Below are 14,780 nucleotides of genomic sequence, written 5' to 3' on the forward strand. Positions count from 1 at the left end.
ACCTGTTCTTCCTGCCCCATGTTATTTTCTCAATTTGCTAGATGACATATAGTCTGATTTCTCTAATGCAGAATACTTTCCCCCCTTAACTTGAATATTGCCATATAATTCTAAATGTATACATACATCTTTCATAAAAGTAATACTTCTCAGTAAGGTGTTTCTCCTAATTTTTAGGAGGGTATGATGGCTACCGCCCTTCATTTTCCAACAATCCAAACAGTGGTTACACACAGGCACAATTTAATGCTCCTCGGGACTATTCCAACTACCAGCGGGTAAGTTGATTAAACTTTCATAGAATCATAGAGTTGGAAGAGACCGCAAGGGCCATCCAGTCCAACCCCCTGCCATGCAGGAAATCCAAATCAAAGCATCCCCGACAGATGAAAGGGCTTCCCTATAGTAATCAAATTCAAACATGTTCTGAGAGTTTCCTTTTTCAAAATGTGTTTAAATAAGCAATTACTACAGATGTTACCAATATCCTGATGATACCCAGTTTTATCACTCCTTTCCACCTAATTCTGAGGAAGCTGTTCCTGTGCTAAACTGTTGCCTGTCAGCTGTAATGGACTGGATGAGGGCCAACAAATTGAAGCTTAATCCAGACAAGACAGAGGTGTTCCTGGTCAGTTAAAAGAGAGATCTGGGGATAGGGATTCAGCCTGTGTTAGATGGGGCTACACTCCCCCTGAAAATATAGGTTTGCAATTTGGGGGGGGGGGGGTACTCCTGGATTCAGCTGTGAGCCTGGAGTTGCAGGTTTCAGTAGTGACCAGGAGTGGTTTTGCACAGTTAAAGCTGATGCACCAACTGCACACTGTTTCTGGAGAAGTCAGATTTAGCCACATTGGTACATGTCTTGTATTACCATAATGTGCTGTACATGGGCCTCCCTTTGAAAAGTGCTCAGAAACTTCCATTTGTCCAAAGAACTGCTGCCAAGTTATTAACTGGAGCTTGCTACAGGAAGCAGACAACTCCATTGGCTGCAGGTCTATTTACAGGCACAATTCAAATTGCTGGTTTTGACCTTTAAAGCCATTATAAGGTTTGGCTCCAGTTTATTTGAAGGACTGTATCTCTCTCTCTCTCTATGAGCCTATTAGAGCTCTAGGATCATCTGGACAGGCCCTGCTCTCTGTCCCACCACTCTCTCAGGCTTGCTTGAAGGGGACAAGGGAGAGGGCCTTCTCAATGGCTGCTCCCAGACTTCCTCCCTGGAGAAGCCAGGATGGCCCCATCCCTGCTCTGTTTTTGTGACAGGCAGAAATACTTGTGTGCCATCAGTCTTTTTTCAAACTGAGGAGGGTTGAGCTTTTAAATGCTGTGCAGTCCAATTTTAAGGTTTAGTATCTGCTTGGGTTTGGTTCCAAGATCCCCTGTGGATACCAAAGTACATGGACACTCAAGTCCCATGATATACAGTGACATAGTAAAATTGTGTCCCTTTTTTTAAAAAAATGGCAAAAATCATTTCCTCCATTTGGTTCTTTTTAAATTCCAGGATGGATACCAACAGAATTTCAAGCGTGGCTCTGGGCAAAGTGGTCCTCGAGGAGCCCCTCGAGGTAATATTCAAGTGATTCATTTCTGATATGAATCTGTGGGATACAGACTTTAGGATATCTTGGTTCAAATGTGTGTTAATTGTTGTAGACTTCTATTGAAGGTTGTTAATCAGTTTGGCTATTTAATTATGTATTCTTAAATTTCACTTCTAAACTCTACATTTAAGATTTACTAAATTGCTTTTTATTACTTGAAAATATAAGCTTACCCAGTTGTCTGAGATGTGAAAAATGTTTTGCTAGGCCTTTATGCTTTTATATCTCTAATTGTGTCTGCATCTTGGGATTTTTTTGCTATTGCTCCTTGAATTTCAATAAAGATCTTGCATTATTTGTAGCCTGCTCTTCTGTCTTCAGCTGTGTGTGGTTAAAATGGACTATATTTTTATAAACAGGGTGAATAGAATTATCTTAACAGATAATAATTTTTTCATGTATTATTTTCAGATTTTTGATTTTATTCTGTTCTATTGCATTATAGTTGTTCACAGAAAATAGCGTAATGGCAAAGTAGGCAAAACAGTCTGGTCCAGTCAAGTGCAGATGCAGTACTTGTACAAGAAATCATCCCACAAAATGTCAGAATAAAGTCACGCCCCTTTCTTCACCCTTTCCTTTGCTAAAATAAGCACAAGCAACACAGGAGGAAGTTGGATGGAGACACTGAAGGCGCATAGAGACTTTCTCTTCCCAGTGGTATCTTCTTATCCTGTCTCTGCAAATAGAGTTCATGCATGGTGTGTAGGGAAGGGCTCTGTTTTGTCTAATGGGAATGAATCTGTGCAAGGCATTGTTTCTGCCCTTGAATGGATCAATGCTATTTAATTTCTTTGCGAATTAACTAAAAGTGATGTAAAAAAATCTTAGTGAGGCAGGTAAAAATATCTACATTCAGATTTAATCTAGTGCAGGCTTAGTTATGTAAATACCAATCAAAAATATATTGAACATAAGATAAACGTTTGTAGTCTAAGACATGGAAACACTGCTGGATGTTTTTCTGATGAGACATTGCTCTTTCTCTGAAACCTACCCAGCAACAATTTCTGTACTAGACCTTTAAAAATACTAAAACATGTACACAGAATCATACTTCCAGTTATACATATTTTGTAGTTTTAGTCTAGTATCATTGAAAGTACAGCTTATGGGCAGTGAACTGCTCAGCCATTTGTAGAAGGAAAAAAGTTGAGACTGATGCAAATCATGTATTTGTACACATTCATACTCTTCCTCCTCTACTGAGTAAACATGTATCAAATCTCTAGGCCTTAGACAAGCCTAGTAGGAAGCCACACGAGAGAGAAAGAGCCATTCTGAATTTCAAGGATCTCACTTGATCCAAAAATAAAATGCTATTTTTATTTTCTAGGTCGTGGAGGGCCCCCAAGACCCAACAGAGGGATGCCTCAAATGAATGCTCAGCAAGTGAATTAATCTAACTCACAGGATTACATTTAAACGCCAAAAACACACTGGCCAGTGTACCATACATGTTACCAGAAGAGTTATCTCTTTCTTCCCCTTTATAGGAAATTCATAGTAAAGGGATTATTTTCATTGCCCATAAAAGACAAGACTACAGTTGTCAGCTTTATATTTCCGGAATATCGAAAGAAACGGCGTTTACTCTGCATGTTCTGTCCTAAGTATCATCTTGAGCCTTGCACATGAGATCCAGAATTTTTACCCTAGCTCTGATTAAAAGCAAAAATGGCAGTGTCAGGGTGACGTCAGACTCCATAGCTAACAACTTGACTGATTCCATTGACATTATATAGCGCTGCAGCAAATTTGGATAAAGAAATTTATAAAACCCTAAATGTTTTATTCAGACAATTGGTATGTTCAGACTTTCACAGAAAGGAAGATGGAAGAAGTAAAGTGTGGTTTAACAGAACAGCTACATTTCTGCTTTTTCTATTAGACTGAAGCACTGATCATTTTACAATGCATAATCTATGCTTATACTCCTCTAAATAAATAATAAGCTGATGAACAGCTTACACGCACCCCTTGTTACAGCATTTTCCTATTAGGTCTGAACTGCTGTTGCAAAGGGGTACACTAATTATTTCATGTAATTGTTGATATTGTGTAAACCCAAAATTAGGCTTTGATTGGCACTTTAAATTTTTCTGTTAAGAAATAGAGGATGTGATCTGGCTGGCCACTTGTGTTTTCAATGTGAAGTGTTAAACAAGCTCTCTCAAACACATTTCTTGGATAGCAATGGCATTTGTAAGGACTGGTGTTCTCTATCTTTCCTTATGACTCGTTCATTGCCTGTCACTAATACTTGATCTTGTTGTATTGTCACCTAAATAATTGATGCTGGTACTGATGGGAATTAATATTCATATTACTTTTGGTCATTTTTTTTCTTCTGCAGCCTAAAGGTTTTAAGCAATTTTAATTTCCTCCTCCTCCTCCTTTTGCTGCTGCCGCTGCCGCCGCTGACCTTTTAAATTGCTCTCTTTTGAAAAGCACCAGTACATGTTTGAATTGGTTTCCCCTTTTAAGGGAAATTACAGCCAGCAGTTACAGATCTAAGCAAAATAAATAAAACATGTTTATTAAAAAAAAGGCTGTATTCTTTAACACATCTACACTGGCTAATGCAGATAGAAACTTGGCATGCGTTCCTTGGACTTCACTATTATGGGTGCTCAGAGAAATTCAAACTGAGTGAGAAAGAAGATAACCATTGAGGAGGTGCAGTTGCTCTTTCTCCCCTTTCCCTGGCTTCAGCTGAACATGGTTAATGCTGACAGTTCTGTCCATCTTCTTGGGGCTACATACAAGAATTCTTTAGGTAGCAGTTGGTACTGTCAGCATGGCACAAATGCTGGATATAGTTTGACCCTTTGAACATTCTGGACAAGAGTTTCTGAATTAGGAACGTTTTTAGAAAATCCTTCTTTTGTATGCACATTGCCCTTGCTGTATCAGAGTGGTGGTCCTCTTACGCAAAGCAGTATTGTTTCTGCTTGGTGAATATGTTTAAAAGAAGTGGGATTAAAGAGTTGATTATTTTTAATCTCAGTTTAGCAAATCAGGTTCTGAAAATTTGCACGATCCATCTGTAAAGGAGAGAATCTTCAGCTTTCATCATGAGAACTAATGTGAATTTTTATTTTGAGCATGCCCTATGCTGTAGTTGCTAAGTAAAATGATAATACGGTTTCTCTTAATTAGAAATCAAGCAGGCAGGAATAGGTACGTGCTTTTTAAAAAAAGAATATATACACCAGGGTAATTTAATTTATGATCAAGAGAATCTACCATGCTTAAAATAATGCAAATAACTTATCTGTTTGCTTACTACATAATGTCTCTCCTGCCTGTGGTTTAGAGGAACAGCAGCACAACAAAATGTAGCCTACCTTTTGAATGGTTAGAAATACTGTTAAACTTCTGCTTGAGCTGTGATTTCTTCTAATTTTATCCTTTAGCTTTCAAGGCCTTTATGTGTTGCTCTAAAGAACTGAAACCCTTGCTTTCTTTAACGCTGAAAAAACATTCAGATTCTCAAACTCTGAATTTCTCCAGTGGCACAAAATCCTATAGTATTAGGGTGAAATTAACAGATAAAATTGGAGATAATTGGTTTGAAGATTATTGTGTCAGTCCAATTTGGCTCTGTTTTCCTAAATATGAAATAATTGTTCTCCCCAAATGATCAACATGAAATAATTTACTTAGCAACCAGTGCTAGTGGTATTGAAATCTTTCCCTTTGTGCAACAGCTTAAATGAGTATTTCAAACTGGAAATTCTCACCCATTGTTAAGAGTTTGGAGAAATGTTTAATAGTATGTGATGAGTGATGGTTTTAAAAAGTCACAATTCAGGCAACACTCTGAAAAAGAACTGACTGCCAGTCAAAAAAAAAAAACTTTTATTTATTATTATTATTTATAAAAATAGCATGCTGTAGTTATGAAAAATTTTAAGTGCTTGAGGGTTTCCAGACTGTAACTCTAATTTATATTTAAAAAGTAAAGAAATTGGTCAAATACCTATCTGAAACTAAACCAACAGTCCTTACAAAACTCTGTATAGCAATTGGTTGAGAAAATGTCATCCAGATGCTGGGCTGTAAATTCAATCATACTCAGTATAGACAGTGGTGGTTGGGAGTTACAGTCCAGTATCTGGAGCACATAAGTCCCCCATCCCTGATCTACAGTAATGAGTTTATATACTGGTTATTGTATATTGTGAAAGAAAGTTTTTGTGTTGCCCATTTTGTAGTTGCATTATGTTATCAACAGAAATTCACAGTTCAGCTTTCATCATTTTGTTTCATATCTATATCTTTTATAATTTCCTAAGTAAAGCTGTAAAGCATCTTTGTGTCCTTTCTGTTGCTCTTCCTGTATCTGAGTGGTGTTCAAAACAGAAGAAAACAAAATAGATACTGAAACAAATGGAGATATTACATTTTGCATATTGAGGGGCTGTACAAACAGTCCATAAGGGGCGGCATGCAAATGCCCGTTTCCTGGCTGGATCGAGGCTGCAGCAACCACATGCCGCAGCCCCAATCCAGCCTCAGAAGGGTGCCATAGCCGCGGAGCGTGGCTGTGTGGTGCCCCTTCAGCCAGCATCGTGCCATGATGCAGCGTGCCATCTGGAACAGCGCACAGCATCATGATGCCCTGGGGGCAGAGTCATGGCATCCACTGCCAGGATCCTGCATCCTGACTGCCAACAGGCCAGCATAAAGTACCAGTCTGTACAGGGCCTAAGAGTGATTTAAAGCAAAGTAGATTTAAAGCTTGTGTATAAAATATTCTGTAGATCAGAATTGCACAGAATTGTCTGACCACTTTGGTGTATAATAGTGTCTGTTTTTTAAAGGAACAGGATTTCTTGAGCTGGTTCCTTTTTAATATAAATATATTCTGATATTCAGAATCCAACATACGAAGATTTTTTTAAAATCACTGCAACCTAAATTACACTACCTTTCTTAATTCTCTATATTAAAATATCATAGGTGGCATCCTTCAGGTGCTATAATGTGTGTTGGGTAAGTGCAGCATTCTTTTGACACTTAAAATGTAATAACTACTAAAAACCCATCTTTCATGTGCAGTTGAAATTTCTCTCTTGCTATACAAACTTATTGCAGCTATTTTAATGGCAATTTCAATTAACATTCAAGCTTCATTTTTAAAACTATTTTATCCTATACAATTGAGATGCGTCCCTACAGTAGTAACATTATATGTAAAATAGTGAGATATCCTTATGGATATTACACTTGTCCCTCCATATTCACTAGGGTTAGGGGCACAAGACCCCCGTGAATATGAAAGAACTGCAAATTACAAAAACAGGTCCTCCACTGCAACTCTGTGATCAACGTCCAACAGACACTGACCATAGAACTGCACTGGAGGAGCTACAAATGACTAGTAGATAATTCTCTCTAGGAATCTCTTGGTCTTTCAGTGCAACTTTTAGTTAACATTTACCATGACGTTGCACTGGAGAACCTAGATATTCTTACAGAGAACACACTAATCAAATCCACAAATATCAAAGCTGCAAATATGGAGGGATGACTATATTTAATATTATAATAGCATTTAATTGACCTTACTGTTATTCATACCTATGTAAACACTGAATTTTAAACCATGGTAATTTAAATCTGATTCAGAAACTGGAATTAGTGCCAGTACAGTTGTAGTCTGCTGTTGGTTACAGATCAGTGAGGTAAAGCATTGCCTTCTATTGTTCCAGTTTAGTGCTGCATTTATTATGCTGGCAAAAGTACTTTGCCTAGTATTGAAATGGCTCTCACTTTGGTATACTGAGGTCTTCAAGCAAAGTTGTGTAGTTGTGAAGAGCTGGATAGACCGCTCACACAGTATAACTTGAAGCCATAGCAATTGTCCCCTAGGCAGATCACATGCCAGGCTATGCCATGCCTTGCTATGCTACATTTCTAGAACTGATAGGCATCCTATATTCCACCAGACACAAGTCCATACATAACCCTAGGGACATGGAGCAAATATACATATCAAAATTGCCTACCTTTTGGTCAGCCAACCTCAGTCTGCATGTTCACACATACCCTTCAACTGCTTCCTGGTGAATTTGGAAGAGCAGATTTCAAACAGTTGCATTAAAATTAAATGTGTATATTTCCAGGGTATTCCTTAGTATGCATGTTGGATTTTTAGCCTGTTCCTGCCACATATATCTTCAATGTTTTTTTTTTAATTCAAAGAAAAATCTTAAGAATAAATTACTGGGAGATTTGTTTTTATGTGGATATTGCCAGCAGCGATAGCTTTACCAAGAATACTACTAGATGGCCTAAAGGCATCACATACAGTCTCAGCTTGGAAGCTATGCAGGATCAGCCCTGGTTAATACCTGGATGGTAATTGCCAACAAATACCAGATGTTGTAAACTATATTTCAGAAGAAAGGACTGGCAAAGCCACCTCTGAATATTCCTTGCCTAAGAAAACTGTTAAACTGGTGGGGTTGCCATAATTCCACAGCCGATGAAGACATACATTCTTCAATTGAATTTCTCCAGAATAGTTCATTTTGCACCCTACTTTAGGTACTATCATAGAGGCTTGGTGTGTTTCACCCATTTTGCATATTTAAGCCAGGTTATGTGATGCTGAGTGTGTGAAAATGTCAATAGGGGTAAGATTTTGGTATCTTAGCCATAAACTTCCTATGAGGAAATGCTACATTAATCTTGTTTTCACGGTTTTTAGAAGTTTTGTTGCAACTGGTTGCTGTATGATATATTACAAGTAAGCTGTCATCTCAGCTGAAGACAACTACAGGAATTCCACACATGGAAAAATACAGTGCGACACAAGACTTTTAAAAAATAATTTGGGAGATGAGGTTTATTTAGATGGAGATTCTGCTTTGAACAAGCAAAGGGGACTTGATGGCCCATGAGGCCCCTCCCAATTCTAAGATTCTGCTTCTAAGGTTGGTTGTTAACTGCCCTTGAGTCGACCTCAACCTTTCGCAACTCTGTGGATGAGACATTGCCAAATCCCCCATCCACTTCTCTGCTTGAGTCTTGCAAACGAATGCCCATGACCACCTTGATTGAGTCTATCCATCTGGCATGTAGTCCTCTCCACTGCCTTCTACATTTCCTAGATTCCTTTTGTGCCTTCTCATGAGATGACCAAAGTACAACAGCCTTTTTGTCATCTTTGCTTCCAGAGCGAGTTCACAGTTTATTTGTTCTAGGACCCATTTGTTTATCTTTTTGGCTGTCCATGATATTCTCAACACTTCTCCAGCACCACATCTCAAATGCGTTTATTTTCTTTTTATCTGCTTTCTTCACTGTCCAGCTATCACATCCAGACATGGTGATGGGGAATACAGTGGCCTGGATTATTCTAACTTTAGTGCTCAGTTGAATAGCTTTACTCTAGGATCTTCTCTTTCATTGCTGCCCTTTCCATTCCTGGTCTTATTTCTTGGCTGTAGTCTCCGTTCTGATCAATGTTTGATCCCAGGTATGAGGAATCTTTATTTCAGTTTCCTTGTTGTCTAGGTAGAATTTATGTAGATTCTGCATGGTTGTTCTGTTTTCATTTTCTGCAACATCAAGCCTGACTTTGTACTTTCTTCCTTGACCTTCATTAGTAATTGTTCCAAGTCTCTGATGTTTTCCGCTAGTATGGTGTCATCTGTATATCTTAGATTATTAATTTTCCTTCCTCCTATCTGCATTCTTGCTCTTGCTGCATCTAATACAAACCTTAAAGTATGCCAAAACGGGTGTAGCCAGGTCGCCTCTAGCAGGGCTTTTTGGGGTACATCATTGGGGGGGGGGGTAATTACTCCACACACACATCCAAATGCATCTGGAATGGGCACTATATTTGTGCCCATTATTTCTTTCCCAAGAAATTGCCAGAGACCAGCATTTGCCAGGACCCCAGTGGCTCAGGCAACAGGTACTGGTCCAGGGACTACCACTTTAAGTAGTAGTGGAGTACTGTATAGAGCACGATTTAAATGTACAAGTATCTCTGTGTGAACTTTGGAGACCATGGTTCTCTTTTTAAAGCAAAAATCTTTTGGTTTTGGTTTTTAAACAAAGACAAGGAAAATGTGTGGATAATTAGAATCATCATGGCTGCTTATTGTCCCTTATGAGGAAGGAGGTTTACTAAAATGAAGCACATTCATTTACATCCTAATGGAACAGGAAAGGCAACTATTTGCTCTACCAGAAAGGAGTTAGTGAGCTTTGCTCTGAACAGAAACAGTTGAAAGGAACCTTCATATATTAAATGGGCTCTAATCTGGCTGACCTTCAATTGTTTTTACCAGTTAGGAGTAAAATCTGTATTTGCAATTTGCAGTGTCAATCTTGTGGAAGTAAGGAAGGCATACTCCAAAGCAAATAAATTGGATGACTGAACGTATTCTATAAAGTCTATTATTGAGCATATATTTAAATTGATTGAAACCTATTCTTCTGTATCATATGGATCAATACTTTGGAGGAGTTATATACAGAATGACAGAACGCAAATCATGATAATAGTTTAAAAGTAGAATATTTGACAATTGATGGATCATCCATCCACAGAAGACTAGAGATGTCCTTCTGAACACGTTGGTGATGGAGAAGAGGGTATAAATTAAAAATGCAAACATAGGTAGTTCCATACACTTAAGTGCTCCAAAATGGGTACACATGAACGGCTCTGAAATATAGTGATGTCTAGCCTGTGATTAAAATAATTAAAAACAGGCCATATGGTGAAGTCAAAGGCTTTCACACCCAGCATCCATAGTTATGTCTGGGGGGATTGGGGCTATGAGGCTGTGTTCTAGAAGAGTTTATTCCTGATGTTTCGCCAGCAGCTGTGGCTGGCATCTTCAGAGAATGCTGGCATGGAGAGAGGTGTGTGTGTGTGTGTGTGTGTGTGTGTATACACCCCACTTTCTTCCATGCCAGCATTCTCTGAAGATGCCAGCCACAGCTGCTGGCAAAACGTCAGGAATAAACTCTTCTAGAACACAGCCTCATAGCCCGAAAAACCCAGAAAAACTCTGGCAATAAGGTTTTGTGAGCCATATATCTTTATTTTGCAGGTATGTTTTTTAAAAAAATATAGTAGAAAAAAGTACAGTAGAAAGTAAAGAGCAAAGCAACAAATTTCACTTGTGAGCTTACTACCAGCCTCCCCATAGTATTTTTTTTTAATTAAATTTTATTATTAAAATCAAATACAATTATTTACAACACAAAACACCATTAACTCTCATACAAATTAAACATAAAAACAAGAGAGAGCAAAATTCAAAAAAAAAATAAAATAAAATAAAAATAAAAATAAAAATAACCTCAACACAACACATTCTATATTACACTATACATAATGCCTAATAACTTATACTAAAGTATACACACAAAAAACTGAACTAAATCAAAAAATAAAGAGAAAAATAGGAAAAAAGGACCATACACAACCATACACATTTAAAACATGACCTTCCCGTCCTTTAAGCTGAATATTTATAATATTTCACATATTATGACTTTCCTTTACTTATTCTTATATTTCTTTACAAAAGTTACTTACTTTTCTTTTAATTAAATCTTCTATGTCTTTCTTAAATGTGTAAGTATATAAATAGTATTGTTTATACTTTTGATATCTTTCCTTAGTGTACTATTATCTTAGTAACTTTTATTGAGTTCTTAACATTATTTTACTTTTACAATTACCAGTATATTCATAACATCTTTTTTCCTTAGCACTTTAGCATCTTCTTAACAATCCTAAATACATCATACACATCTTGAGCAGATTTCATTTTTTCCCCTTCTCTGATAAATATTTCATAATTGGTTCCCATTGCTCTTCCGCTCTATTAGCAAAATCATTCCTAAGTAAACATGTCAATTTATCCACAATCATCATATCGTAAATCTTGTCGTACCATTCCTCCACTGTTGGGTTTTCTTTACATTTCCATTTCCTTGCGAAGACCATTCTTGCCGCAATTATCAAATAGAATATCAGTTTCCCATACTGTCTTTCAATATGCTCGTCTGCTATTATTCCCAACAAAAATAACAATATATCCTTCTTTATTTTAATATTTAATATTTTCTCGATTTCCAGATGTATTTGTTTCCAGAATTTTTTTGCTCTCTCACAATCCCACCACATGTGTTTGAATGATCCTACATTTTCTTTACAGTTCCAACACTCTAGCCTCTGCTCTTTGTTTATCTTACATATTTTCTCTGGTGTGAGGTACCATTTATATTGCATTTTATAGTAGTTCTCCTTTATATCAACACAGAGTGTATATTTTATTCTTTTGTTCCAATTTTTCTCCCAATCATCTAACATTATTGGCCTGCCGATATCTTGTGCCCAAGTTATCATATAGTGTTTTATTGTTTCATTTTCAGAGAATGCTGGCATGGAGAGAGGTGTGTGTGTGTGTGTGTGTGTGTGTGTATACACCCCACTTTCTTCCATGCCAGCATTCTCTGAAAATGCCAGCCACAGCTGCTGGCAAAACGTCAGGAATAAACTCTTCTAGAACACAGCCTCATAGCCCGAAAAACCCAGAAAAACTCTGGCAATAAGGTTTTGTGAGCCATATATCTTTATTTTGCAGGTATGTTTTTTAAAAAAATATAGTAGAAAAAAGTACAGTAGAAAGTAAAGAGCAAAGCAACAAATTTCACTTGTGAGCTTACTACCAGCCTCCCCATAGTATTTTAATGATAACTATGACAGCACATCTCGTTATCATTATTATTATTGAAAGGATTTGGTATAATGTTTGGGCAGTATTTCAAACAACCAAAACATGCTGTACAAATTATTAACTCCTATTACCGTCCAATTCCATAAACATGCTTAGGGTTACACATTTTAAGTACTTAGGGAATGCTAGTTCACTGATAAGCGGTATGGAAGTGTACTTGCTATAGGATTACGTGTGTCCAGTTCTCTTGATAGACTGCAGCCCAATGCAGGGTGTCCAGATAGATGTCCTAACTGCAAAAAAGGACAACACATGTTTGATAAACGCCACTGTAAAGTGTATGATATTCAAGACAAATATAGGACATTATCAAAAGAGGACAAGGCATGACAAAATGTCAGACATTCAAGAAAAATGTAGGACATGTCCAAATAAAAGCTAGAAACACTCATGATAATGTAGATTCATGCTTCTTAGCTATGCTCAAAACAGAGAATATTTGGGAATTCTCTCCTGGATGGAAAGTTGAAATGTAGAATATGTCCTGGAAAAGGAGGACATAAGGAACATCCTGTTTCTTACATTTATCTGGATACACGCTGCAGTTTATTTGCAGTTTGACACCTCTTCATTTGCCAGGGCTCCATCCTACAGAATCCTGTGATTTGTACTTTTCTGAGGCCACCCCAGCACTCTTTGACAGAGGCTGAAAACCTTGTAAAACTACAAATCCTGGGATTCCATAGGCTGGAGCTCCAGCACTGAAAAGGGAGCCGAATTGCATTATTCTACAGTGCAGAGGTGCCTCAGTTGTGAACATTTCTGTGTAAATATAGGACTTGTAGTGTTGGACTATGACTCTGGAGACCAGGGTTTGAATCTCTGCTCAGCCATAGAAAGCCAAATCCAGAGGATATTCGGGAAAAGGAGTGTCCTCCTTTTCCCGAAGATGCCCTCCATTTCCACCTCCTCTCCAGGAGGAATTCCAAAATGTCCTCCATTTTAAGCATAACTAAGAAACACGGAGTGTTTTTTTGTTTTTTTTTTAAAAACACAAAAGGCCCTCCATTTTTTCTTGTATGCCCTTTGCAGTACCCTCCTTTGCAGTTAGGACATCTGGGTAAGTCACACTCTCTCAGCCTCAGAAGAAGGACACTTCAAAACCCCTGTGGAGAAATCTGGCCATGAAAACCACACGATAGGGTCGCCATAAGTCAGAAACGACTCAATGGTACACAACAACGGGACATACTAAAACAAATGACAAGGCTTGCCCATAGGGAAACCATACTTGCCCACAGGGAATCATTGGAGAATACGTGCCCATAGGGAAACATAGGACAAGTATTCAGTGTTTCCCTATGGGCAAGTATGGTTTCTCTGTCGGCAAATATGGTTTCCCTATGGGCAAGTATTGTCATTTGTTTTAGTATATTAGGCCTTCCATTTAATCCTTGCCCTATGTTTCCCTATGGGCAAGCATTTGCCAATGATTGTCTGTGGGCAAGTATTCTCCAATGATTCCCTATGTGAAAGTATGGCTTCCCTATGGGCAAGTACTGTCATTTGTTTTAGTACATTAGGCCCTCCATTGAATTCTTGCCCTATTTTTTCCCTATGGGCAAGTATTGAATGTTTCCCTATGGGCAAGTATTCCCCAATGATTCTGTATGGGCAAGTAGTTTCCCTATGGGCAAGTACTGCCATTTGTTTTAGGGTATTAGGTCCTCCATTGAATACTTGCCCTATGTTTCCCTATAGGCAAGTATTCCCTAATGATTCTCTATTGGCAAGTATAGTTTCCCTATGGGCAAGTACTGCCAGTTGTTTTAGTATATTTGGCCCTCCATTGAATACTTACCCTATGTTTCCCTATGGGCAAGTATTCCTGTAGGTTTCCCTAATTTCCCCTATGCTTCTCTATGGGCAAATAGTGTTCCCTAATGATTCTCTATGGGCAAGTATGGTTTCCCTATGGTCAAGTATTCCCCAATGATTCCCTATGAGCAAGTATGGTTTCCCTATGGGCAAGTATGGTCATTTGTTTTAGTATATCCTCACAACAACAACAGCAACAACAACAACAACAGGGCCTCAGCGTTGTAAGACTTTTAGGGGACCGAGAGGCCCAAAACACACTGCAGAAACAACCCAGTTTGAGAGGCCCCTTTGGTGCTTTTCAGTGCTGCTGGAGAATCCTGGGAAGTGTAGTTTTGTGAGACATTGAGCCTTCTCTGTCAGAGAGAGCTCTGGTGCCACAATAAAACTACAGTTCCCAGGATTCCCCAGCACCGTGATGACTTTCACACGAAAACGGGGACTTTTCAGAGCTTTTCATGTGATTTTGGTGCCTGGCTCTATCTCAGTGCATTTTTGGTGACTTTTGCCCATTTCAGCTCCAGCCCTGACTCTGAGAGAGAGGCTACAGAGCAACCAACCCTTTGGA

The 14,780-nt window shown here is 38.2% G+C and overlaps 1 protein-coding gene across 6 annotated transcripts in view; it reads left to right on the forward strand.

The window, feature by feature from the left end:
* The window catches only part of LOC149314577 (caprin-1-like), a 44,749-nt gene extending 38,821 nt beyond the window's left edge, over positions 1 to 5,928 (forward strand). For 5 of the 6 annotated variants that reach the window (XM_089521411.1, XM_089521415.1, XM_089521414.1 and 2 more), the window contains 3 exons: positions 178 to 278; positions 1,511 to 1,574; positions 2,947 to 5,928. In XM_089521411.1, the coding sequence (XP_089377537.1) occupies positions 178 to 278; positions 1,511 to 1,574; positions 2,947 to 3,011 (230 nt within the window). In that variant the 3' untranslated portion in view covers positions 3,012 to 5,928. The remainder of the gene's footprint in view (positions 1 to 177; positions 279 to 1,510; positions 1,575 to 2,946) is intronic. The other variant, XM_089521416.1, reaches the window with a different exon arrangement.
* Positions 5,929 to 14,780: the final 8,852 nt, after the last annotated feature.

Source organism: Sceloporus occidentalis, unplaced genomic scaffold (genome assembly GCF_023333645.1).
Source record: "Sceloporus occidentalis isolate IW3139 unplaced genomic scaffold, rSceOcc1.0.p SCAF_4, whole genome shotgun sequence".
Classification (NCBI taxonomy): domain Eukaryota; kingdom Metazoa; phylum Chordata; class Lepidosauria; order Squamata; family Phrynosomatidae; genus Sceloporus; species Sceloporus occidentalis.